The sequence below is a fragment of the Pristiophorus japonicus genome, chromosome 6, assembly GCF_044704955.1.
Source record: "Pristiophorus japonicus isolate sPriJap1 chromosome 6, sPriJap1.hap1, whole genome shotgun sequence".
Lineage (NCBI taxonomy): Eukaryota > Metazoa > Chordata > Chondrichthyes > Pristiophoridae > Pristiophorus > Pristiophorus japonicus.
This window is the reverse complement of record NC_091982.1, coordinates 27,273,460-27,300,383: the sequence shown is the minus strand read 5'-3', so window position 1 is coordinate 27,300,383 and position 26,924 is coordinate 27,273,460. Positions and strand designations below refer to the sequence as shown.

General features: G+C 39.9%; 1 protein-coding gene across 2 annotated transcripts in view; it reads right to left on the bottom strand.

Moving 5' to 3' along the window:
• thoc2 (THO complex 2) overlaps window positions 1-26,924 on the bottom strand; it is a 150,225-nt gene that overhangs the window by 31,339 nt on the left and 91,962 nt on the right. Inside the window, exons 23-33 of one of the 2 annotated variants that reach the window (XR_011593590.1) lie at window positions 24,836-25,111; window positions 24,255-24,396; window positions 21,968-22,125; window positions 21,752-21,880; window positions 21,460-21,591; window positions 19,081-19,265; window positions 14,613-14,797; window positions 13,260-13,365; window positions 11,012-11,466; window positions 4,101-4,968; window positions 3,454-3,489 (exon numbers count right to left, since the gene is read on the bottom strand). Coding sequence is in view for 1 of the 2 variants with exons in the window: in XM_070882709.1 (XP_070738810.1) it covers window positions 3,454-3,489; window positions 4,910-4,968; window positions 11,012-11,466; window positions 13,260-13,365; window positions 14,613-14,797; window positions 19,081-19,265; window positions 21,460-21,591; window positions 21,752-21,880; window positions 21,968-22,125; window positions 24,255-24,396; window positions 24,836-25,111 (1,863 nt within the window). In the remaining variant the exon portion in view is untranslated. The remainder of the gene's footprint in view (window positions 1-3,453; window positions 3,490-4,100; window positions 4,969-11,011; window positions 11,467-13,259; window positions 13,366-14,612; window positions 14,798-19,080; window positions 19,266-21,459; window positions 21,592-21,751; window positions 21,881-21,967; window positions 22,126-24,254; window positions 24,397-24,835; window positions 25,112-26,924) is intronic. The other variant, XM_070882709.1, reaches the window with a different exon arrangement.

The window sequence follows — 26,924 nt, the reverse complement described above, 5'->3', positions numbered from 1 at the left end:
ATGAAGGGGTTTGATAGGGTAGGTGTAGAGAAGATGGTTCCACTTGTGGGGATTCCAAAACTAGGGGCCATAAATATGATTGTCACTATTAGATCAAATAGAGAATTCAGGTGGAACCTCTTCATCCAGAGAGTGGAACTCGCTACCACATGGAGTAATTGAGGCAAATAGCATAGATGCATTTAAGGGAAAGCTAAATAAAGAAACGAAAGGGGAAGGAACATAAGGTTATGCTGATAGGGTTAGTGTTAGCTCAAGAGGGATTGGAGGCAGCTCGTGTGGAGCACAAAGGCTAGCATGGATCAGTTGGGCTGAATGGCCTGTTTCTGTGCTGTAAACTATGAAATTCTTTGCTTTATGCTCTGAGGACTACCATCCATCACTGCAGCTATGTTATTTTTAACCGCACCCTATCGAACAAATCAGGTGGAGTAAAAATTCAGTAACTCCATAGTTGGGATTTACAAGAATGAACCATTCTGAAGCTCCCTCACCACATTGACTCATTTCCCTGCAGGCAATGCGCTATTCATATTTGTCACAATATTTGCCACAATGCCACGAGGTTTGATGTCTTGAATTTCATCATCCAGGCAGGTCTATTGTTAGCAATGCTTCCTCACCAACAACGAGGGAAATGCACTAACAGATTTATTAGGCCAGAGAAATTCAAAAAATCAAATCCAACATCATTGGAATAACATAACAAATACAAAGTGTTGCTTACAGGGAGGCGAGTTACTGGGGATGAGATATGGGTAAATAGTTTCAGCAGGTGAGCGTTCAATACAGTTGCAATTGGTATAATAATTATCGTTGTTGATTGAGTGCAATTAAGTTTTCTTCCCAACGAAGGTTGTTAGGTGATCAATTTACTAGAAAAAACATTTGGCAACCAAACAAATAAACCTACTACAATTACGAAGAGGAGTCTGGACAATGATCAGCAAGGTTGCAATCCATGCTATAATCGCAGGAGCAGAGTAGAGTGAAGAACTGATAATCGGCTAAATGTGCAGCTCAGAAATAGACATCTTATTATCTTGATCTTCTGAGTTAATTGCATGGCTTAATAATTGCTATAGTGCTGTACTAGGAAACAGTACAACAGGCTAGAAATTGTCCACAGGATTCAACAGTGAATGGTGAACTCTGTCAAAAATAGCAACGAGTGTGAAAGTAATCGAGACACTCAGGAATTGAGTGAGAATAATTTTCTTAATGAAGCATTTATTATTTTAAGCATTATTCAAAAACTATGCATAAAATATTTGCCCTAATAATGCACAATGTTGCATTTTTTTTTTAAAGAGACTAAGGACAGTTTATTTTTGAACGGAACAGCATTCCAAATGTAAATTTCAATTCTTCCAGTTTTATGAACAGACAGCTGCCCGGCTATACAAATTAGTAGTATGACACTCGCCAAAGATTTTCAAAACTGTACCTTTGTCTAATTCACACTCATAAGATCTTGAAGAATAAGTCAAATTTATGACATAATGAGTGAACACTTTTCTTGTAATCGAGATCCAACACAGAAAAATGAACAAAATTGTACCAATTTAAGTTGCTACAATTTTAAGTTGCCACTGTTTAGCAAAAAAAAGAAACAGTAATTGCAATTATGGGTACGAATGCTGTTCACACCATGCAACCCTCCCGTGTGAAGGATACACAGGGAAGCTTGAGGATTTATGGATAACTAGACCTGAATAAAATATTTAAAATAATTCTTTGAACTTGGCATAAATTGAGCACCATTAACCAGCACTGTCTTGGACTATTTCTGTATCAGCCAAATAAATACAGACACAATAACAAAACACAGCAAACTTATTTTAAGTTTCATTGCTGCAAAACAAAAATGGTTACACAGATACGTAATACAAGGGAGAATATTTTATCTTTTGAGAAACTATACATGAACATGAAAGGCGAGAAAGATTTGTTTTCAGGAGCTGTTAGTTTGTCTTATTGATCCAGATGCATTAGGTAGAACTGAGAAAATTCACCGAGGTTTTCAAGAAAGTCACCAATTTCTTTCAGAAGCAATCCAGCAGATCTGGATCGACTGTGCCCTAACTAACAGACTCAAAAAATGAATGCCAAACGGACGATGGTTACTAAATTTAGGAAACTAAAAGGACAGACAAAAGATATGTTGGCAGTGCAGTGAAGAACACTTATAAGAACAATGGTTCAATTTTGTTCATAAAGTAACATTAATCTTATTGTCGCCCCTATTGACTTACTGAGCATGTGAAGCCCAGCTTTAACAACCCATTCACAAGGACATTGTAAATATAGCCCATTTTCGCCATGGCCAAAGATTTGTGTGTGTTTTAAATGTTAATTCAAGCTAACAAGCAAGTGCACTTCATGAACTGAAACAGATACTAGATCAATTTGACAGTCATCTTACTTTATCCAAATATTTTAACAACATAGATATTGATATAGCACTGTATCAGCGTTTCCAATCACATTCTATAGTTAATCTTACACTTTGCGAGTGTATATGTACTTATCTAGTTTACATAATTTTAGCAAAAAAGCCACGATTTAAAAGGTTGAGTATTTCCCCAAAATTGCATCAAAATTAATTAAAATATAAAAGTACACTATTTCCTTCCAATTTATGGATTTCAGATTACTTTTATAGCTATTTGTAAATATTGTTGTAGCACAAATCCAGAAAGATTTTGACTCAATTTTAAATGCAAGACAGACAAATTATTAAAATAAGCAGTTAATTAGGTATGAAATTTCATTAATCTAAGATCACTCTTTGCTTCGCTTATTACCACCACCCCTCCACACCCCAAGTTGTCTCCCTTTCAGTGCTGAAGGTACTGGTTTGTTATGGTGTCCAGTTCAATTGATTCCAGTAACCTCCCAGTAACCCGTCCACCAGGCTATTCTTCGTGAGTGAGTCTAAACAAATTCTAAGGTTAGGCAATTCATCTGTAGAGGGCACCAGTCAAGCCTGAACCTACCCTCATCTGACATCCACATACATGCAGAAATCACTGGATAGCAATCAGAACCCAAAATCTTGGCTGATTTTTTTCCTTTCTCAAAGCTGAGCCTACAGCAGCATCTGAAGTATTATCAGACTAACAGCCACGCAAATCCCAAGTTTCTGTTCTGTGAAAAATGCTAAAACAGTTAATGCCTTTAACCATCGTCATCAGGAGAGTTTGGTTCATCTTTAACAGGAGCAGATAATACTTGAAAAAGCAACAGAAAATGAATAATTAAAATAAAATGTTTTTAAATTGGGTCAAAGCATTTCTGGAACTGTCAGGAATACAAACTACTGCATATGTACAAACTTCAGCAGCAATATAATTTCGGAAATTAAAGCCAATAAAAGGATTACAAACACTGTTTCTTACAAATGTTTATATATCAAAGTTATATTGTCAAAATAAGGCTCAAGTGTCAAACCTTTGCTGATGATTCCTTGTGATCGCCGAGACCGTCCTGTAGGAATGAATGGAGATGACAGATGAGCTGCAGCGCTTCTCAGATACCAGAGGACTTTGGAATGCAAGTTGGCGATCATTCTAATGTCTTGCTTCTGACATGCAGTTACACCTTTAGGAACTAGGCTTTAGGAATTGTTAATGCTACTGGACAGGATAGAAAGCTTGACAATAAGGCATTTCAAATCTGTGTATTGGGAAACAGTTTACTATGAAAGAAATGGCTTCTAAAACTCATTTAGATAGGTCATTTAAATCTGTGTTTGACACTGCCATTATTCACAATTGTAGTGTATATATTAACAATCTTGCTACTTAACAGTAATTTACAAACTAATTAGGGAATAAAACTCCCTAAAATGTATAGTTACAAATAACATTTAATATAAAATTTTACCATTAACAAATATACATAAAATGTCAAATAAGTTAAACTATGTCTTTAAATGTGATGATGTTATAGAATACTGTTTCCCGTGTAAGTATACTAAGTGAACAATTAACTTCAATGCAAAAAATTTTAATTGTGTAAAGAGGTGCAGCTGAACAAACCACAACGGGCTCTTTAACCTCCCTTCAAGTGCACTGCATCCAGGAATTGGAACTTACAGCTCGAAGTTTCAACCCACTGCAAACTCAAGGATTCGAGGGGGTTCATCTACATTAAAATAAATACAGCAAACGGTGCAAGGAAGCATCTGCCCTGATTCTTCTATTAGGATACACCCACGTTTCGCGCTGCGTAGAATGCCATCGGCCCTCTTGGCTGGAAGGCAGGCTTGACTGCCATATCTGCTTTTTCATAAGGCAGGATTCAAAAGGCTGGCACCCCAAGGGAAAACAAACCCACGAAGGCAAGATACTAACAACAGCTGCATGCTGATAGAATTTACACAACTACAGGAGATCTGATCACCAAGGAGATATTAAAGACTTTAATGGAATCCCTCCATTACTTCCTTCCTAGAAGGCACGATTTGTAGTATGCTCATCAGCGGGCCTGATGAATCCAGAGGTATCGGTAATTCTGAACGCCAACATTCTTCAGTGCTGAAACACTCTTCATTCTCAGCGCCGGCACCTTTTTCGCGACTCCACTTTGTAGCTATTTTGCTTGTAGCATTATTGCACTCCAAAAACTGACCACTTAATATAATTTGAGGCACTTCGGAGAAAAAATTCTTGCATTTTCCTCTTACTATTTACAATTTTCGCTAGGTCCTTGAAGCCTTTTTATATAAAATTTGCTTACAAAAAAGTCCAATAAAGAAAACGAATGCATTTTCTATTTAAAAGAAACCTCCAGAGGCTCCATTGTGCACCTTGTATCACGTGAAGGAAGACGAATATTTCCAGAATACCGGTATTCCAAACAGGACAGCCTAATATTGACGGTGCCTTCCTTAGGCTATACTAACCTTTACTGTAGTGGAATGTGATGGTGAAGAGTGGGAATCAAGCTTGCGCCGTTTTTGTTCTGGAACAGAAGAATTATTGCATACTCTAGTTGTTGATTGTGGCACATTGCAAACAGAGAGAAATTATATAAAAAATTGCTCTTGGCAGAACTCTTTTCAGCTGTATTCCAAATACCTGCTATTTGGTACCATTGATACAAATTAATTGTTTGCAAACAAGATATATATAGAGCATAGATTTTTTTTTAAACATATTAAGAAATATCACAAGAGGGATGAGAAAACTATAAAAAAGATGGCTGCCTCAAAAACTGGGATCAGAAATTGGACTGGACTATCATCGGGACGTTAACAGATTTTACGTTGCATACTTTAATACATGCCCCAACATGTGTTTTTAATCTAAGTTTCTGGTGTCCTTAAGTGAATGTTTAAACAGTGAGGAGGATAGTAACAGACTTCAGGAGGACACAAAGACAGGTGAAATGGGCAAACACAAGGCAGATGCAATTTAACACAGAGAAGTGTGAACTGATGTATTTTAGTTGGAAGAATGAGGAAAGGCAATATAAACTAAAGGATACAATTTTAAAAGGGGTGTACGAACAGATACACCTGGGGGTGTATGCACACAAATCTTTGAAGCTGGTAGGACAAGTTGAGATGGCTGCTAAAAAAGCATACGGGATCCTTGGCTTTATAAACAGAGGCATAGTGTACAAAAGCAAGGAAGTTATGATAAACCTTTATGAAACACTGGTTAGGCCCCAACTGGAGTATTTGGTCCAATTCTGGGCGATATCAAGGTCTCACAGAGGGTGCAGAGAAGATTCACTAGAGTGGTACCAGGGATGCAGAAGTTTAATTACATGGAGAGACAAGAGAAGCTGGGGTTGTTCTCCTTTGAGGAGAGAAGGCGAGATGGAGATTTAACAGAGGTGTTCAAAATCAGAACGGTTGCAATCGAATAAATAAGGACAAACTGTTTCCAATGGCAGAAGGGTTGGTAACCAGAGGGCACACATTTAAGGTAAATCGGCAAAAGAACCAGAAGCGCACCGAGAATTATATTTTATATAACGCAGTTGGCCTCACTGTAGTGATATAATGAATTCAAAAATGTGCAATAATCTGAGGCCTAGGTTCTGTTTTATAAATATAACTACAACTTGACACTAATTAAACACTTCAGTCTCCCCTTAAAATATTTTCAATGCGTCACCTTTTCTACCGATGCACAGAATCAGTTGCCCGCAGATTATTTTTTTAAAGTTTGGAAATTAGAAACACAAGTCTTGTCATGTTAGGTTGTGCACTCAATATTAAAAGGGGGCAATGTTAAATGACTTAAAAAGCACCCTCAATAAATTCTCTTTGGCTTAGTGACCAGTTTCCCCATCCAATTATTCAACCTATGAAAGGCTACCATAATTCAAAAACAGAGTATATTTATAAAACTATTTTATTTCAAATATGCAATTAATTTCTCAACTTGTTAAAATTTGCATCTGGTGTGCACTTTATTATATATTAAGTTGTGCAAGTGGAGTGGTGGTTGTTCAAAACTTGCTTGCTCCTATGAGGAAACCCATTATAGTTCAGGTTATGCCTGTAGGTGGTGATGTGATAGGAGCTTTCAATGTCAAGGCTTGTCACACCTTGCTTGGCACAGAATCAATCATACAGATGCTATTTGTACAGGTTTAGAGAGTTAGTTATTGACTTTGGAGAAATATAAGCTAGTGGGAGCTTTTTTTTTTAAAAAAAAAGAGTGGAAACAGTGAATAGGACTTTCAAAGGAGATTGTGAACCAGTGACATGCCTAAAAATATGCAGGCAGGGAATCAGGTTGGATACAAGGAAGTCAGAGACTTCATGGCAGGGGGATGGGAACCAATGCAGGGAGACAGAGGGAAACAAAAAGGAGACAAAAGCAAAAGACAGAAAGGAGATGAGGAAAAGTGGAGGGCAGAGAAACCCAAGGCAAAGAACAAAAAGGGCCACTGTACAGCAAAATTCTAAAAGGACAAAGGGTGTTAAAAAAACAAGCCTGAAGGCTTTGTGTCTTAATGCAAGGAGTATCCGTAATAAGGTGGATGAATTAACTGTGCAAATAGATGTTAACAAATACAATGTGATTGGGATTAGAGACGTGGCTCCAGGATGATCAGGGCTGGGAACTCAACATTCAGGAAGGATAGAATAAAAGGAAAAGGAGGTGGGGTAGCATTGTTGGTTAAAGAGGAGATTAATGCAATAGTTAGGAAGGACATTAGCTTGGATGATGTGGAATCTATATGGGTAGAGCTGCAGAACACCAAAGGGCAAAAAACGTTAGTGGGAGTTGTGCACAGACCTCCAAACAGTAGTAGTGATGTTGGGGAGGGCATCAAACAGGAAATTAGGGGTGCATGCAATAAAGGTGCAGCAGTTATAATGGGTGACTTTAATATGCACATAGATTGGGCTAACCAAACTGGAAGCAATACGGTGGAGGAGGATTTCCTGGAGTGCATAAGAGATGGTTTTCTAGATCAATATGTCGAGGAACCAACTAGGGGGGAGGCCATCTTAGACTGGGTGTTGTGTAATGAGAGAGGATTAATTAGCAATCTCATTGTGCGAGGCCCCTTGGGGAAGAGTGACCATAATATGGTGGAATTCTGCATTAGGATGGAGAATGAAACAGTTAATTCAGGGACCATGGTCCAGAACTTAAAGAGTAACTTTGAAGGTATGAGGCGTGAATTGGCTAGGATAGATTGGCGAATGATACTTAAGGGGTTGACTGTGGATGGGCAATGGCAGACATTTAGAGACCGCATGGATGAACTACAACAACTGTACATTCCTGTCTGGCGTAAAAATAAAAAAGGGAAGGTGGCTCAACCGTGGCTATCAAGGGAAATCAGGGAAAGTATTAAAGCCAAGGAAGTGGCATACAAACTGGCCAGAAATAGCAGCGAACCCGGGGACTGGGAGAAATTTAGAACTCAGCAGAGGAGGACAAAGGGTTTGATTAGGGCAGGGAAAATGGAGTACGAGAAGAAGCTTGCAAGGAACATTAAGACGGATTGCAAAAGTTTCTATAGATATATAAAGAGAAAAAGGTTAGTAAAGACAAACGTAGGTCCCCTGCAGTCAGAATCAGGGGAAGTCATAACGGGGAACGAAGAAATGGCAGACCAACTGAACAAGTACTTTGGTTCGGTATTCATAAGGAGGACACAAACAACCGTCCGGATATAAAAGGAGTCAGAGGGTCTAGTAAGGAGGAGGAACTGAGGGAAATCCTTATTAGTCGGGAAATTGTGTTGGGGAAATTGATGGGATTGAAGGCTGATAAATCCCCAGGGCCTGATGGACTGCATCCCAGAGTACTTAAGGAGGTGGACTTGGAAATAGCACATGCATTGACAGTCATTTTCCAACATTCCATTGACTCTGGATCAGTTCCTATTGAGTGGAGGGTAGCCAATGTAACCCCACTTTTTAAAAAAAGGAGGGGGGAGAGAAAACAGGGAATTATAGACCGGTCAGCCTGACATCGGTAGTGGGTAAAATGATGGAATCAATTATTAAGGATGTCATAGCAGCGCATTTGGAAAGAGGTGACATGATAGGTCCAAGTCAGCATGGATTTGTGAAAGGGAAATCATGCTTGACAAATCTTCTAGAATTCTTTGAGGATGTTTCCAGTAGAGTGGACAAGGGAGAACCAGTTGATGTGGTATATTTGGACTTTCAGAAGGCTTTCGACAAGGTCCCACACAAGAGATTAATGTGCAAAGTTAAAGCACATGGGATTGGGGGTAGTGTGCTGACATGGATTGAGAACTGGTTGTCAGACAGGAAGCAAAGAGTAGGAGTAAATGGGTACTTTTCAGAATGGCAGGCAGTGACTAGTGGGGTACCGCAAGGTTCTGTGCTGGGGCCCCAGCTGTTTACACTGTACATTAATGATTTCGACGAGGGGATTAAATGTAGTATCTCCAAATTTGCGGATGACACTAATTTGGGTGGCAGTGTGAGCTGCGAGGATGATGCTATGAGGCTGCAGAGCGACTTGGATAGGTTAGGTGAGTGGGCAAATGCATGGCAGATGAAGTATAATGTGGATAAATGTGAGGTTGTCCACTTTGGTGGTAAAAACAGACAGACTATTATCTGAATGGTGACAGATTAGGAAAAGGGGAGGTGCAACGAGACCTGGGTGTCATGGTACATCAGTCATTGAAGGTTGGCATGCAGGTACAGCAGGCGGTTAAGAAAGCGAATGGCATGTTGGCCTTCATAGCGAGGGGATTTGAGTGCAGGGGCAGGGAGGTGTTGCTACAGTTGTACAGGGCCTTGGTGAGGCCACACCTGGAGTATTGTGTACAGTTTTGGTCTCCTAATCTGAGGAAGGACATTCTTGCTATTGAGGGAGTGCAGCGAAGGTTCACCAGACTGATTCCCGGGATAGCGGGACTGACCTATCAGGAAAAACTGGATTAACTGAGCTTGTATTCACTGGAGTTTAGAAGAATGAGAGGGGACCTCATAGAAACGTTTAAAATTCTGATGGGTTTAGACAGGTTAGATGCAGGAAGAATGTTCCCAATGTTGGGGAAGTCCAGAACCAGAGGTCACAGTCTAAGGATAAGGGGTAAGCCATTTAGGACCGAGATGAGGAGAAACTTCTTCACCCAGAGAGTGGCGAACCTGTGGAATTCTCTACCACAAAGTTGTTGAGGCCAATTCACTAAATATATTCAAAAAGGAGTTCGATGAAGTCCTTACTACTAGGGGGATCAAGGGGTATGGCGAGAAAGCAGGAATGGGGTACTGAAGTTGCATGTTCAGCCATGAACTCATTGAATGGCGGTGCAGGCTAGAAGGGCCGAATGGCCTACTCCTGCACCTATTTTCTATATTTCTATGTTTCTATGTTTCATCCCCTGGAACAGGCTTCTGGCAGCTGCAGCAAGTATAAATGGACTACAAACTTTTTAAGAAGGGGTGTTTCAAAAGTATGGTGGACACTGTGGCATATTGGGAATGGAGTCGGGGGTTAGATAGAATCATCTAATGATGCGTGATCGTTGACCATTGCCTCCCAGAAGCTTGCTTGATTGCCTTATGCAGTTTTTTCTCTTAAATGGACGACAGATTTATTTCTTTTTTTGGTGCCTTCCAGAGGAGTTAGCTTTAGCTTTGATGTCACGCATGACTCAGTCATAGCACTCTTGCCTTTGAGTCAGATGGTCCTGGGTTCCCACTTCAGAGATTTGAGCACATAATGTAGACTGACGGGTGCTGCATTGTCAGAGGTGGTGTGTTTCAGATGAGTTGTTAAACAGAGCCCTGCCCGCCCATTCTGGTGGATGTAAAGTATCATATGGCGCTATTCAAAAAGCAGAGGATTTCTCCCAGTGCCCTGGCCAACAGTCATCCCTCAGCCAACACCAGTAAAAATAGATGACCTGGTCATTTATCATCCCTGCTAGTATGATTTTTCCGTAGGTCTGGTTGCTATGTTTGCCAAAATTACACAGAAAAGTTTGTTTAACTTGTTGCCGATAACTATATGACAATATTAACTACACTTCAAAAGTACTCAATTGGCTAGAAAGCATTTTGAGACGTCCCGAGGAGGTAAAAGGTATGATATAAATGCAAGCTCTTCTTTCTAAGTACAGGTTGAGAGCGCAAGATTTCACTGCTTCGTGTACAAGGTGTGTCTGATTTAGCTGTCCTTTCCACTGTTGGTTTTGCATTTTCATATGGTTCAAACAATCAAAAATTGATTTTCACCAGAAAGTATAACTCTTCTACTGACAACTAACAATTGTTGCCTATAAAAGTTTTGCTTAAATATAACTACGGAAAGTTTTTTCGAAGCATTCGTACAATTCATCAAGTGGAATACCTCACTACAGCTAAATACTTGTTTGCTCTACAACAAAAAGCCCATAGCAAATCATTAAAAAAATTAAGTTACAAAAAAAGCACTGTAGATACTTTGCTGCTGGGATCGGTACTAAATTAATCTCATTTACTTGTTCAAGTTCTTCAAACTGCTTTAAAATAAAGTAGAATGCAATACCTTTATTAACTTACCCCTATCAGACTCTGAAGACTCTGACCGTGGAACTGGGGACTTCAAGGACCCAGCAACGGCTGCTTTTTCTCCTTTAGTGCCTGTGTGACTTTCTTTGGATTTGGCATCCTTTAGTGCATCTCTCTCCTTGGATGGTTCCTTTTCTTTCTCCTTTTCCGAGTGCGATTTTGCTTCAGCACTACTCGACGTCAACCTGGATTTATCATCCTTTGCTGTCTTCTCTTCCTTCCTGATTTTCTCTTTCTCTTTCTCCTTGTCTGCCTTTGGTGTTTTTTCCTTGGTCTCCCGTACTTTTTCATCTTTGTTTGTTCGTTCTTCTTTTGATTTCTCCTTTGCATCTTTAGCTGTTGCTTTAGCCTCTGGAGGGACAGCTGGGGTTGTCTTATCTTTCTTCTCCTTGTCTTTCTCTTTCACACTTTTTTCTTTCTCTTCCTTTTCTTTTGTTACTTTGTTGCTGGAAAAGAATATGAAGTCCATCATAAAATGTTGCCTTAATATTATGTACAGTTTAAGAGATAGTGTGCAGTAGTAGATAGTTCAGATTCATTTTAGCAAAATTAACTCTGAAGTAATATTGATTGTTGAATTACTGTCCAGACAGCATTGTACAATAAATTCTCATTTTTTGAATCAAAAATGTTTTAAAATAAAATGCTATGCCAGGAAAGTAGTATGATATCCTTACATTGTGAAAAGGCATTTAGGAAGTCAGCTAAAGATATTTATTTTTATGAACCCTACTCAAGATTGTCAACTGATGATATATGGATCAGATTTGTAAAGCTATCACATTCTACTGAATTATATAGTAGTAACTTATATTTAGATAAAAACTATTTGTAATTAAGTCAATCAAGTCCTTATGAATGTGTAAGGGGTACAGTATTGTATGGGGAGAAAGTATCGTCACCAAAGTGGAAGTAGACAGACAGATGGTCACTAAAGTGGATACTGAAGGTAGTGAATTGATTGGACACATAAAATGGTCCAGATAAAGGGCTCATCAGTATTAGGAAGTTGTGAGGAGTCAGGAGTTCCTCCACCTCAAGGTCAGGATTGTAATATATCGCCTATTGACAGAATGTATGTAAAACTCGCTTACAAATGGGTTTTTGGAGAAAGGCTAAGCAGCAAAGCTTGATGATAAATGAACCATCAAATATGTTGAACTTTAGTACAGACAGAAAATGGAAACTTACATATTCAGTACAGAACAACACCTACCAAGGACAGTAGGGAGTAAGCTGTCTGGAAACACAGATTGTAGCAGCAGCTGCACTCATTGGAACGAGATAGTTTTAGCAAGAGCTCTTGGGAAAGTGATAGTATTGGCTGATAAGAAACCAGGTGCATAACAAACCCTGGGAAACAAGGTTAACCAACAAGTCATGAGAAGCTGAGGCGAGGGTGACACTGTAGAACAACACATTTCAGAAGGCTGACATGTGATGGATGATGGAAGGGTTGGGGAAACCACTCAGCAGCCAGTCTGATTAGGAATCAATGAAGTTCCGCTGATAAGCTATAGGCCAACTGGTGGTCATAGAAGTTTTGTAGGAGGGTCTGACATCTCGAAAAACTGTATAACTGTGCATGTAGAACCCCTGTACTTTGAAGGTTCATTCCTGAACTCTTCCCCTGCATATGCTTGAATAAAGATCAGTTGAACCGAGGTTTCAACTGAGTGATTCCGTGGTCGCTATACAGGCGGGTGTCGATCCCTTATTTCAGGGGATCCACCTTGAAGAGAAGTCTTCCTTTTACCCCAACAGAGTGCCATTTGAAGCTTTTTCACCAAAGGCAGATGGTCAATACAATTCAAATCATAAAGATGTCTGTCAAGTATTCATTGTGAAAAGTTTTTTTTAAAATCTAAATTTCTAGCACTCTTGTCTATAACTTGAGTCACAAACCAGGACAGTGCTCATAATCTAGGTTGATACTCCAAATTAACACTAAAGGATTATCCCTTCACACGAGATGATAAAGAGAGATCCCATCTACTTGTTACGGTGGGCATTAAAGATATAGTGGTACTATTTTAAGAACAGGAAGCTGTACAGGTAATCTGGCCAGCATTCCTTCCCCAGTCAACAGCACATAAACAGGTTAACTGGAATTCCATTTCACTGCTATTAATGGGTGCTGCTAATGTAGAATGGCTGCCACGTTGACCTACCTAAGCGTCAGTGCTCTTCAAAAGTCATCATGTAAATAAAATATTGTAGCAGAAAGCCAAATTCTTACCTATTTATAGCATTGCTTCCATTACTGGCTGTGACTTTGGGTGTTGCATTAGCAGCTTTGTTAGTAACTTTTACGGCACTCGGGTGAGATTTCTCCTTCAATTTATCTGTTAAAAGAACAGAAAACATTTTCACTCACTTCATCCAGTTGAGCTTCTTGTGGGTCTATCCAGGAATACAGTAAATCAATATTTAAGGTAAAAATCAAACATCAATATTTAACCAATTATGAATTCTAAAAAGCAAGTCATGTGAAGAAAAACTCTGCATGCTATGTATTTGTACCAGTCTGAAAAAAACTAACTGATGGTATTTTCTAGGAATGAAAGTTGAGACCACTTTTCTCACTGTTCATAGAAATGATCCAGGCTTAGACAAAAAGTGGATGTAAAATTTTGCTGAGACCAAATTGGGCATATTAGTGTGAATTTTAACCGAATTGCTGAAATTAACCTATTGCCATCAGAAGCAGAGATTCTTCTGGCTTGCATCACTCGGTTATACTCCAGTGTTTCAATTTCACTTCCCACTCATTCTAATGATTCAATGATCTATCAAAATAGATTTTTTTTTATATAAGCGAGTAAGGAGCAATTTCTTGCAACATTTTATATGCTAGCGCACAATTAAATTAGCAGTATGCTGAACACAGAATAACGAGTGCGAGGCCATTCGTCTGGAATTCAACTTGAAGATCTGAATCAGTACAGGAATCAGAGTAGGCCATTTCGTCACTTGAGTCTGTTCTGCCATTCAATGAGATCAGGGCTCATCTGTGACTTAACTCCATATATCTGCCTTTGCCTCATATCAGGTATACAGTACTTGCACCAAGAAATTATGGCTAATTAATCAATAAGATTTTTTAAAACTTCGTTAATTTTTTCCCCCTTTCTCCTGAAGAATTGTTGGAGTTCAGTTCTACAGTCATTAACTGTGCCCACAGAACTCTTAAAAGCAGCATTTTGCATTATTCACCTAAAGAGTGAGTATTGCCAGGCTATGAAATCATGGAAGGCCTCAGTCAATCCTAATCCTGTCCTCATCCAACATCAATAAACATGCATTTTTTTCCCCACAAGCATTGCTGGATAATGGTCAATAACCTGTCTGATTTTTCTTCAGTAATCTGTAAGCACCGAGGTCAATTTAGCATCCCAGTTGATGTTATGGTCACGATCAGCAAACTCAGCATACATTATTAAATATGGGGCTTCTGGTCAGCCTTGTCCCATAAATAATTTTTCATTTGCTGAATTCCTGAACTGTGTGTCTGATGAAGCCTATAAAATGTGATTTGCTGGATTAAGGAAAGAACTTTGATTGACATCAACAATCAAGCAATTGTTCATACCGGTCTCCTCATTTGTGCCTTCTTCTGCTTTAGCTGCATTGGTGGATGCTGCAGCAGGTTGTGAGACTGTGCCTGGCCCATTCTGAACTGTTGCAGGTGTTGCACTCCTTGCTGGCGGATCCTTGTGATGGAATTCATTTTCAGGAACCATGTATGTTTTCCTACTTTTCAACTGGCCAGAATAGCTGAAAGTCGCAGAGAGTGTTAAACAAGTAGAGAAAAAGAATCTTGGAAGACAACTATCAATGCAGTTACAAAATAACTGACAGCTATACAGTTCACTTTTTCTGAAATAAAAAATTATATATTCTGACAGTTGACAACTTTTATCAACAATGTGGAGTCTCCCTCAGCACTTCAAGGAATTATATCTGAGAACCAGAACATAGCTCTTTTTAAATAAGAATGGAACAGCTTTCAACTTTTCCAAATTCCCAATGGCTCTGCAATGCATCTGCCCCGTAGCTCTCTGTACTCACATTCACATCAAAATATATTGCTGAGAGCTTGGCTCCTCTCTGTCTGACACGACTCATGTTACCAATCTTACTTAAGTTCTCAATAGCAGCTGAGCTTGACCAAGACACACACAGGATTCTTGCTTGGCAAGATTTTGTAGTCACATGTGTTAAAAGACATCAAAAACTCATCACATTTAAAAAAAAAGGACCTAAATGTTTTGTTTGTGAAACATGTTCCTGCAGCTGGAATTTACACTACAAGCACATTTTTCTGTATTTATTCTGAACTTACATTAGTTTAATGTGCATCCTCAGGACTTCGCTCATCATACAACTGAATAAAGACCAGATGCCAACTCAAAGAAAATTCTCTCAGGACTGGTCACTGTGCACATAGAGCCAAAAAAAATGTCACTAATTAGGCTGCGACAACACAAACTACAGTGACCTTGTATTAATTGCCCAACAGTTAAATACATCTTCGAAATAAAACAGAGAAAAATGTGGGGATGTTCAAAGAGAACCAATACCAAATTCAAAACTATACAAGCCACTAGATTTAGGATGATGTAATTAAAAAGCCACAGACATTTGGAGTAAACTCAAAATATTTACAATTGCCCCCTTTTGGTCAGATACTATTATATAGGCCACTCAGGAAAGCAGTGCACACTGAAGATACCATAGTACCTCTTTCTATGGAATAATAGAGCCACCTAGTGATAACAAACATACACAGACTTTTTTCTCCCTCATAGGATTTTCTCCTCTCTCCTGGAGCTGACTAATGCTGTAGGGTACAGATCTAAGAATGTCAGCAGCCCTCCAATAACTCACCCAAGTGGCCATTCTTTGGGCTCAAATTTCCCCAACCACTTTTTCTGGCGCCCTCATCCAAGGTGCACTCACTGCTTCTGTCCACCTCCAAGTGCGCCGAAAAAAGATGTCCGTATTCTGGTCTCTCCTCGGTGGTGGCGCAGTGTGGCCCAATGGTTTGGGGCAGAGCCAGGTCCTGGCTCTGAAAACAATGCCGGGACTTCTACACATGCGCGCTAGAGTCTGCGTGCATGTGCAATAGCTCCTGGCAGGCCGTTTCTGCAAACCCGCACTGCAGGCTGTGTGGGCAGGGCTGAAGCACGCCATCCCTAGCCCTGGCCAAATGGGCTTCCTCATCGGTGGCCCGCTGTGTTCCCTAAGGTAGGACTTCTATTTTTTTTATTTGTTATTTACTGATTGATTTTGATGTTTTAGGTGCAGGGTTCCATCTATTGTTTTTATTTATTATTTATTGATTGCTTATTACTTTGGTTTTGGTGCTTTCGGTGCAGGGTTCCTTCTATTTTTTATTTGTTAATTAATTGCTTATTACTTTTTGTGCTTGGTGCAAATGTACTGCTTTGTTTCACGCCCCCCCCCCCCTCCCACCACCCGGTGATAGAGGCCAGCATCTCGCTACCGCCCCCCACCCCCCGCCCCAACCCCCACTGCTGCCTTCCTGGGCCGACTTTAAAGATTGAATGGCGGTGCAGGCTCGAAGGGCCGAATGGCCTACTCCTGCACCTATTTTCTATGTTTCTATGTATTAAGGTAGGATTTACTTGATTTCAATTAGCATGTTACTTGTTTGTGCTTTTCTAAGCAATGTTTGGTGTTTGGTTGTATTATTTCAGGTCCTCCCCGGTTCCCTTCCCTCCCCTATCCCTGCCCAAATGTCCGCCGATGTACTAACGTGCGCTGCTTTTCTTCACTGCCCGTAATGTTTTTCAGAGCTGGCCACATATACTGATCTAAGTCGATTTGGAGTATGTTTTAGCTGGCGAAAGTGGCAGAAGTGGCTGAAAAAAACACACAAAAAAAATCATACCTAACTAAGTTACTAGAGAGCAAATTTATTGGGGAAAATGGCATTTTTCAAACTTATGCCAGAAAAAACAACTTACTCCAAAAGAAACTGGAGCAAGTTATGGCCAAAATTGGGTCCCAACTGCTGCAAGGCTGAGATTAGCTAATTCAACATGAACCAGGAATCAATGGGCCCTTCTGGTTTATATGCCCCACTGTCAGGCAGTTCTGTTATCCACTACACCAGAGAACATTCCAAACATACCTTCAAGAGAAATTTTGAAAACTGATCATTCAGCACTACGTCAATACAAACATCAACAATCCTTGTTGTTACAGTGCTTATGTTCGGGTAAATAGATACATTTCCCTCGACTACAGAAGTTCCTACACTTCAAAGTACTTTGTTGGTTGTGAAGTGCTTTGGGACATCCTGAGGCTAAGAAAAGCACTATACAAATGTAATTATTTCTTAACATCTGGCTTTCAGCTTTCTCTGGATCACAGTTGCTACTTGCTATTGAACAAATAAGGCCAATTATTTTACCTTCGTTTGTCAAGTAAAAGAAAAGGCCAAGATTCATCATACAGGACACTAGCAAGGTTGAAAAGATTAATAGACAAGATGTCAGGAAAGAGTCATGATAAGCACTTTTGCAGCAGCCCTTTTATGTCTGGATTGCAGGAGACCAGAGTCCATGCACATGGTTCCCCATCTTTACACTGAAAATCCAGCTCTCTTCTTCCAGCAGGAGAATCAGAGAACCATGAAAAATGGATTCCAGATTCAATCCTGGGTCTATAACAAGTAAGGAGATTTCAATGGGGTTTTGAAATTGGCCTTGCACTCCTGGAATAAGGTGGAATTTTTAATATATTTCCCCCCCCCCCCCACAATATGATCCCTGCAATAATTTGACTTGGCTCCACTATTTTAAGCAGCAATTTCATACTTAAAAATGTATTTTAAAGCTGTATTGCCTATTTCATTGTACTGTATTAGTCCCAATCAATAATTCAATGATCATTGATGCCCTATGTTTATTTGCTCATTTACCCTCAAATTTCATGATTTCAAATGCATCTTTTCCAAAAAAAAGTACTATTGCATTTTAGCTGCAAAGTGTGAAAAACTCTGAACAATGAATTTTACATCTACAATAAATGTACACATTTTTTTCCCCTCGAACAGTGGAGCTTGGATTCTTCATTTCAACTTACAGCTTTAAATACGCAGCAAAGACAGTGACCCTAAAATTGCTGCTGCAGGCCAATGAACAGCAGACACTGTTAGACTTGCCCTTTCCAGTTTAGTGTTGATATTTTGGGCTGCAAGATGCCAAAGTGTGATATGGAAAATGCGCAGCGCCCTCTACTGGGCATCTAGGATCAGCATGAACAAGGAAAGCAACTGTGACTCCTGAATCAATCAGATTGAAGGATTTTGAAATCAACAGTGCAAAGACTGAGAAGGAAGCATAAATTAGAGTGGATGAATTCAATGACAAACATCGTAGAGAGAAATAAACAGAGGGAAAGAAAGTTTGGATTGAGAGAAAAAAAAAAAGTAAAAAATAAATTTTAAATTGAAAAAAAAATCTCCAACAATTAAAACCTGAAGGAATGAGACTCCACATTTCAAATGGTTAATTGTCAGTGTCAGAGGTTCACTGGTAGCAATTAACACTTATTACATGGTTAAAAGGGTACTTAAGACTTGAAATGACTTAACTTAACTTTCTGTGGCGAGTTTATTTCGTATCGACAAGGCAGTACAAGAACTTCATGCCACTCAATGCATTTGAATGAGGCGCCAGACAGCAAGACGCCATTTGCGCAAAGCTAACGGAGCAGTGGTGCATTTCACACAACTTTGATTTCTGTATTTAATCACACATCTGCTCTCGTCTAAAGTTGCTGTGGCATTTGCACATAAACGGCGAACACCATTAGTCTCGCTGTTACTTTGACAGCAATGTTTGGGCCATTATTCTAGATTTTCTGATCTGTGTTATTTTAATGCTGGCATGAATCCGTTAATCCTAAATGGTAATTCTAAATATAGACTCGTGCGGCTGATAAACCTCATCACTAGAACATGAAACAGATATTTTCCATGAAACTACTTTGTATTAAATCACATTCATTTGATTTCACTTTGTTACCCCATAGCCAGAGCATAGAGATCCGGTCTCTTCTCCTTTTCCTCTTGGCAAATTTTATGCACTCGTCGCTCCAATGCTTGACCTAGATTCAGTACTTTAGGATACCAAGGGAGGACTTTAGTCAACACGATCAATATGTTCCGGATATGTACATACTCGCCAGTTTCAAGGCAGTGCACGGATGCCTAAAAGGAAATGCAATAATTAGACCACAAACTTCTAAAACTGGCTCAGATTCATTATATATAAAACATATGCAGTACTTTGATATAGCTAGCCAGCCAGGGTTTTTGTTGAGTAAATATCAAGAAGGAAATTTGCATGTCCATGAGTAAGACACACCGTCCCCACCAATAAAGTCAGTGAAGGGTTGTTAAAATGCACAACTTATTTAAATAGGGTTAATAACCAAAGTGGTAAACACATGAAGGTGGGTCTGAACTCAAGTCTTGCAAACGGTAACCAGTTCCACGACTGGTTTATCAGTGTGGTACTCCAGTGAAAAGTTGTGAAGCTCCCAGTCTAAACTCCCAGTTAGCGTCAAAGTTTGCTTATCTGAGTTGGGGTGGAAGTCGGAGTGCTACAAATATGCACACCACCCCGAGACGAAAAAAGGGAAGTAGAGTTCCAGCTCTAGATTACAAACCAGGCTTCTGGATATACATGCACAGGTGAGGACAGAATCAACTATGGCTGTGATGCACCAGTCAGCTCAGAAACACTATGCAGACTAGAAATCAAATGTGGGTCCTTCTGTTCTGGATGACTCAATTACATATTGCCCTACATCATACTATCAAAAAGATGTGAAACGGTCAACCCATTCTCTTCAAAACCCATCTGATGAAACAAGATTGAACAAATGTCTCATTCTTTGTAATAGTAACAAAACAGGCATGAAATAAAGCTATAGCTTAGTTGAATTTACACATATCCAAATGTTCACTCAATAAAAAAAGTCACCCTCAATATAATTTCAAAAGCAAAAACCTCACAGCATAATTTTGTAATAAAACATCTTTTTGTCAACCTCACATATAAAGACAGATGAATAAATATTCAATATTAACATACACAGGTCCTTGCAAGAACACAATCCATGCCCCAAATCCAATACAGATTTTATCAGAAATCGTGCCACTGACATCATGTACGAGCCAAAAAATTTGTTCAGTATACAATGCTGAGCATTTAGAATGCATTATTTAATAGCCTGCACTCACTAGCTTACAACCTCAAATTAGTATCGGTGTACTCCATCTGTGACATTAAAGGCATTTGTTATGGTATTGAAATGCCCGAGCCTTGCGCAATACATATATTTAATCTTAACATGGCAATTTAGTAAACTGGAGATGATGGAACAGGAAAACATTTTAACCCTTCAAGTACGAATCACTGTGCCAAAGCTCCTTCTTAATCTCTGAAGAAAAAAAATCACAAATTGCTAAAGCAGTTTTGAATTGTTTCCCTTGGCAGAGGGGTCAACAATCAGGGGGGATAGATTTTAGTAATTGGGAGGAGGTTTAGAAGAGATATGAGGGGAAATTTCTTTACCCAGGGGGTAGTGGGGGTCTGGAACGCACTGCCTGAAAGGGTGGTAGAGGCAGAATCCCTCACCACATTTAAAAGATACTTGGATGTGCACTTAAGTGCAGTAACCGACAGGGCTACGGACCAAGAGCTGAAAGTGGGATTAGGCGAGATAGTTCTTGGGCGGCCGGCGCGGACACGATGGGCCGAAATGGCATCCTTCCGTGCTGTAAATTTCAATGAATCGATGAATGAGGAAATTCTTTGCTATCACCTTTGTAAAAAAAACCTGTACTACTATCTTCCCATCAAAACATCTATTTGTTTGTTAAGCAAGTGCACAGTCCACAGACCAGAACTAAGTGTACCAGAAATTTGAATGGCCTGTTGCATAACTACTATGTAAAGAAAAGCTTCCCAACATCTGCAGTGAATGTGACCCTAACAACCCTCATCCTGCAGACTGTGTATCCAAAATTCTTTCAGGTTGATTACCTCTATTCCATTAAGAAACATGTTTAACAAGTTCACGTTAACACATGAACACAAAAATATAATTGACTCCTCAGAAATGTCTTCAAATAAACATATTGGAATATTTTCAAAAAATATTAATGAGTTAACAACCCAAATTATTTAGGTTTGTACATTAAATAAAGTTAACAAATTTTCTGGTACGCATTTTAATGCACACCTTGAAAGGAAACCCGCAGAAGAGCAGCATTGTGCTCTCGATTTCAGTCGAGACCCTGCCCTTCCACCACCCACCCGCCCCAGCTGTGACAGCAGCGGGACAGATTTTTATTATTTCTACAGGAACATTAAAAAAAAGAAAACAAAACTTACTTTGGTCAATTTGTAATGCCATTTATGTACAACATGTCTGAAATTCTCATAATCTAACTGGTCAGCTTTGTTCCCTCCATCAAATCCACTTGCTCGTAAAATTGTGAGAAACCCTGGGTAATTGCCACACTCCTACAGGAAAAACAAAGAGCTTCAGAGAACAGAAAGAGACACAGCTGGGTTTATAAACTGAAAACTCCTTGTTCATTAAGTGCTAAGAAGGTTTTACGCAAGACAGCACAAGAAATAAACTATACATCTTGTTATGTCCAAGAGAATATTAAACGGTTACCTTATCATATAAATTTCTGTCACTGTGCCACCTGGTGACCGTCTCCAACATACTGCAGAGAAACCTGCCATAGCGACTGGCTTCATTTTCTGTGCAGCTTGCAACAGTGTAAATAATGTCAGAAAAGACCTAAAAAAACAAGGACCTGTACATTAAAACAACAGTATGCCAAAAAAAATACAAATTCCATTAAAAAAAATATCTAAGTGTTTTTACCCGATCATAACACAGAAGTGTAGAAAAGTTTGGTGTCTTCAGCTGATGAACTAATTCCACAAACTTCGCACAGTAAACTGCATCTATGGCTGAGAAGATGCACCTTGGGAAGATGCACAGTTGGAGGAACTTTGTGATGGTCTCATTTTTGGTAGATTCTGAGGGCAACAACACACAAATAATTACATGGATGTCCCATGAAACAAAGCAAAGATGTTTATGCAGTCAAGCATGAAAGAAATATAGAAACTCCTAAACTGAAATTTTTGCCAATATCGGAGTTGTTCATCTCAGCAGTGGTTAAAAATATCTCGAAACTGGAAAGAGAGAGAAAAGCAATAAGCTAGCAATCCCAATCCTAATTGCTCTCCAGTGATTCGTACTGGAAAGATTGAGAGCGAGAGAATGTGAGTGTGGACACGAGGGGTTGAATTTCAACGGAGACGGCAGCTTGGGTGCGGAGGGGGCTGTGAAATTCAGGAGTGGGTTTCCCACAGGTCCCAACGACTTTAACGACAGTGCTTGATTTGAATGGGAACTTTGTTTCCCACATGCAGCCAGCCAGATTGAGGCGCTGGCCGGCTCCAGACAGTAGGCCTGCAGCACTCGGCAGCACTGAGGAGGGATAGAGGGATCGGGTGGAAGTCATGCCAGGAGAAGCTCGAGGGGTCAGGAGCCGGCAGAAAACTGGGCCGGCCGGGGGGTGGGGGGGGCCAAGACAAGAGGTGGGAGGTGTGGGGCCAAGGGAGCAGCACTGGGAAGGCGTCCGAAGAGAATTGTGGGCCAGAGGAATAGCATGGGGAGGGCCGGAAGCCTCGTGCTGGTGGTTTGGGGGGGGGGGGGGGGGGGGCGGGAGGGGAAAAAGAGAGGAGAGAGGCCTTGTGGGGCAAACGGAGGCCTTGGGGGGAGGGGTGTCATTGATCGCAGAGGGTGGATTGAGCAGGATCCCTGGATCTAGGAGGTAGGAGCAAAGTACTTACCTCCTGGATGCAGCAGTCCGCACCTTACTGTAGCTGGCGGTTTTACGAGATGGAACTTAAAGAGGCTCATTATATTTAGACTGCGTGCCTCCTGGCAGCGGATTGGTTGCCCGCCCCCATTAAAAATGCAAGTGGGCAGGTTTGGAAGCACATTCAGGCCGCGGTAACAATTTTTAACACTTTAACTACTCCTACGCCCCAACCCCACCTGTTCTTTTCAGGTTAAAATTACCCCCCGAAGTAACTACAGGATTGGGCCCAGTCGTGATGCTCTCCACCTTCAAATTACTTCCCAACATTATCTCCAGGCTTAGACATGAAGAATAGGCACTTAAACAAAGAACCACATTTCACAGAAACGATTCGAGCTGGTAGAAAGGCGGAAGAAAGGAGGAGAGAGATTTGGTGGTAAAAAAACTAAATGCGGAGCACAGTACAATGTAGAGACCCTAATTACATTTTTTGCTTTGTTAATCATTGATTATGATTAAACTATTAGCATCAACATATATATGATTTTGAAAAAGTAAATTAAATAGCAACTGGGTGGTGCGGTATGTTCATCACAGCCATGAGGTTTGAAGACAGATAATCTAAAACGTTTCCTCTTTTTGCCAGGGGTAAGGGGCCAATCTGATCTAAGTTTTTGGAATCTTACCAGGCATACGTCTGCTGGCTATAATTGGCTAACCACATGCACAGACATCATAAAAATGACTGTGAAATGTAAAAGATTGCATTGGTGCAGTGTATTCTTTTGTTATTCGAGGTGAAGACACACAGTTAGGGAAAAGCAGATTTAGCTTTATTCAACATTTGATTGGTGATTACAGATGATTAGTGCATATACTGGGCGACTAGAGTGGGAAACTACACCTTTCTATGACAGTGGCATCCCTCACACATGGACATTTAATCCTTTTGAGGTACTAAAGGGTGACTGGGACATGTCAAACTATATCCCAGCAGGAGTCCACCTCTTCAGGAGATAGGTAGGAAAAATGGATACAACAACAAAGCAAAATTAAAAGAAAAAAGCAGTTGCAGGCCGTATATCCAGGTCACTGTAAATGTTGCTTTGTAACGGAATGCTGGGAGGTGGACTTTAGATCCACAATATTGGGACTGAGGACTCCCAAGTGAGAATAATGAGCATGATTCTGTGCCAAATCTATGAGAGAGATATATAGATCACTATTTAGATGCACTTCGCTAACCATTTGTATTTTAGGTGCCTTTTTTTTCTTTAATATAGTTCTATTGCCCAATAGAAACCATAAATTATTTATATTCCTGTTGCTACTCACTAGCAAGTAGCCAGTTATCTTTTTCCAGCTTTAATCTCTGCAGAACTCTATGAGCATGCTCTAATTGCTTCTTTTCTTCTTCCTGCAATTTATCTTGTAATGCAGTGCAGCGTTCTTTTTCCTTCTTTTTCTTATTCATAGGCTTAAGAAAAATAAATGAAGACGTGTTAATGCAGTCTTGCAATGAACAGTTGAAACTAAAGCATCTTTTTTAAAGTTGGTATTTAATTTTTTTTTAATCAAGCACAAGAGCTTCAGAATGATTTTTAACTATAAACTGTCACACATTCACTTGAACACATTATATGCAATATAAAGCAAATTCATGATGCTTAAATTAAAACAGTAATTCAAAGAAATCAAATGATGCGCTCCAACACTGATCTGCCCCTCAAATCTATAAGCAAGTCAGTAATCACAATAATCAATTATAATTGACACACAACATTTAATCAAGCACCTGATAAAAATGTTGCAACAGAAATTAGTGTCATTTAACCGTTTTCAGGCAGTTAATATAAAACCTTTAAATCAAATACAAGTAATCCAACTGAAAACACGTTTGATTTTTGGATTCTTACCATTTCCTGATTGTCATCAATAGCTTTCATTTGGACCTTCAGTTTGTTCACTTCTCGGTCATAACTCGTGTTGGGGACAGCAAGGTCATACATAGAGAGGGACCAAAACGTGGCATAGAACTGAGGGCTGATGTCGTCCCATACTTTGGGAGGGTGAAGAGAGACCACAGCATCGTGGACAGGTGCCATTACTAATTCACATGCATTGATGTATTTGTGAACTTTCTGTTGTTGTTTGTTCCCCTTTTCAGCTTTCTTCAGCTCATCATATTTGGACTAGAAAAGAGCAAGCAAACATAAATGTACTTTGCCAATACTTCAGTACTTGGATATAATGGAAATTTTGATAAAGGAAACTATTTGGCCCATTGTTTGTCACCCACGAGAGCCATCTACTCAGATTCCATTTCTCTGCTGCTTTCTCATACAATTAGTAATAAGCTCAAGTCACAGAGACCATAACAGAGGGCAGCCACAAGCTTGATCCCCAGTATCAAAGGGTTGCATTATGAAGAAACACTGAACAAACTTGGGATCTTTAGCCCTGACAAGGAGGCATATGAGAGGGAATCCTTTGGAAGTATACAAGATATTGCAGATAAAGTTAATTCATTACATGATTTAAAAGTTGCCAAGATAATGGAACAAAGGAACGCAAGTTAAAATGTATGAAAGGATAATATAGGGCTGATGCCAGAAGAATTTCTTCACGCCAGCAATGATCAACACCAACTGATTATCTTCTTGGTAGGGTAAAGGCAATAAATTAAAAAAATTAATTCATAAGATATAAGAATTAGGAGCAGGAGTAGCCATCGAGCCCCTCGAGTCTGCTCCGCCATTCAACAAGATCATGGCTGATCTGGCTGTGGACTCAGCTCCACTTACCCGCCCGCTCCCCATTCAAGATAGTTAGATGATATTAGAGAGTCCAACATGGAATTTCTTCTAAATGGGAGAGCTCAGACAGCCCAATGGGAGCATCTATAATTATCATGATCTTTTCAAGTTTTGTATCCAACACCTCCTGAAACGCTGTGGTTGACTCTTTACTAATCACTTGTGGTAATACTTTCCATTTCCTAATAATCTTTTGCATCAAATCAGATTTTCTAACATACCCCTCAAAAATACTTTCCAATTTTCTTTGTTGCTCATCGGTGCAAAGTCAAAACAGAAAATACTTGTGCAAGATCAGTCTCCTGAAACAAATTATTTTTATTTAGAATATTCAAAAAGGAGTTAGATGTAGTCCTTACTACTTGGCGGATAAAGGGGTATGGCGAGAAAGCAGGAATGGGATACTGAAGTTGCATATTCAGCCATGAACTCATTGAATGGCGGTGCAGGATCGAAGGGCCGAATGGCCTACTCCTGCACCTATTTTCTATGTTTCTAAGAATTGAATAAATGAATGTTAGTTCAAAGGAAAAAAATGACAAATTCAATTCTACCAAGTGAAATTACTTCAAACAGTAAGGATCTTGAAATGTTTTATGGCAAGCAAAAAATGATGTACGTTTAAATTACTTGTTTTCCCCCCGCCCCGACACCCAACCCAAGAAATAGAAAAGTTACCACACGAAATAGGCCCTTTGACCCAAGCAGTCCACGTTGGCATGTATCCTCCACACAAGAGAATATACCGAATAATATTTACGCATCATCATCATAGTTAGTCCCTCGAAATTGAGGAAGTCTTGCTTCCACTCAAAGTTCTCAGGTGACTGTACAGTCCAATACAGCAATTACAGTCTCTGTCACAGGTGGGACAGACAGTCGTTGAAGGAAAGGCTGGGTAGGGAGCCTAGATTGCCACATGCTCCTTCCACTGTCTGCGATTGATTTCTGCATGCTCTTGGCGACGAGACTCGAGGTGCTCAGCGCCCTCCCGGATGCTCTTCCTCCACTTAGGGCGGTCTTTGGCCAGGGACTCCCAGCTGCCAGTGGGGATATCGCACTTTATCAAGGAGGCTTTGAGGGTGGCCTTGTAACGTTTCCTCTGTCCACCTGAGGTAGTGATACTCGCCCTCCTATATGGCTCAGAGATGTAGACCATATAAAATAGACACCTCAAAGCACTGGAGAA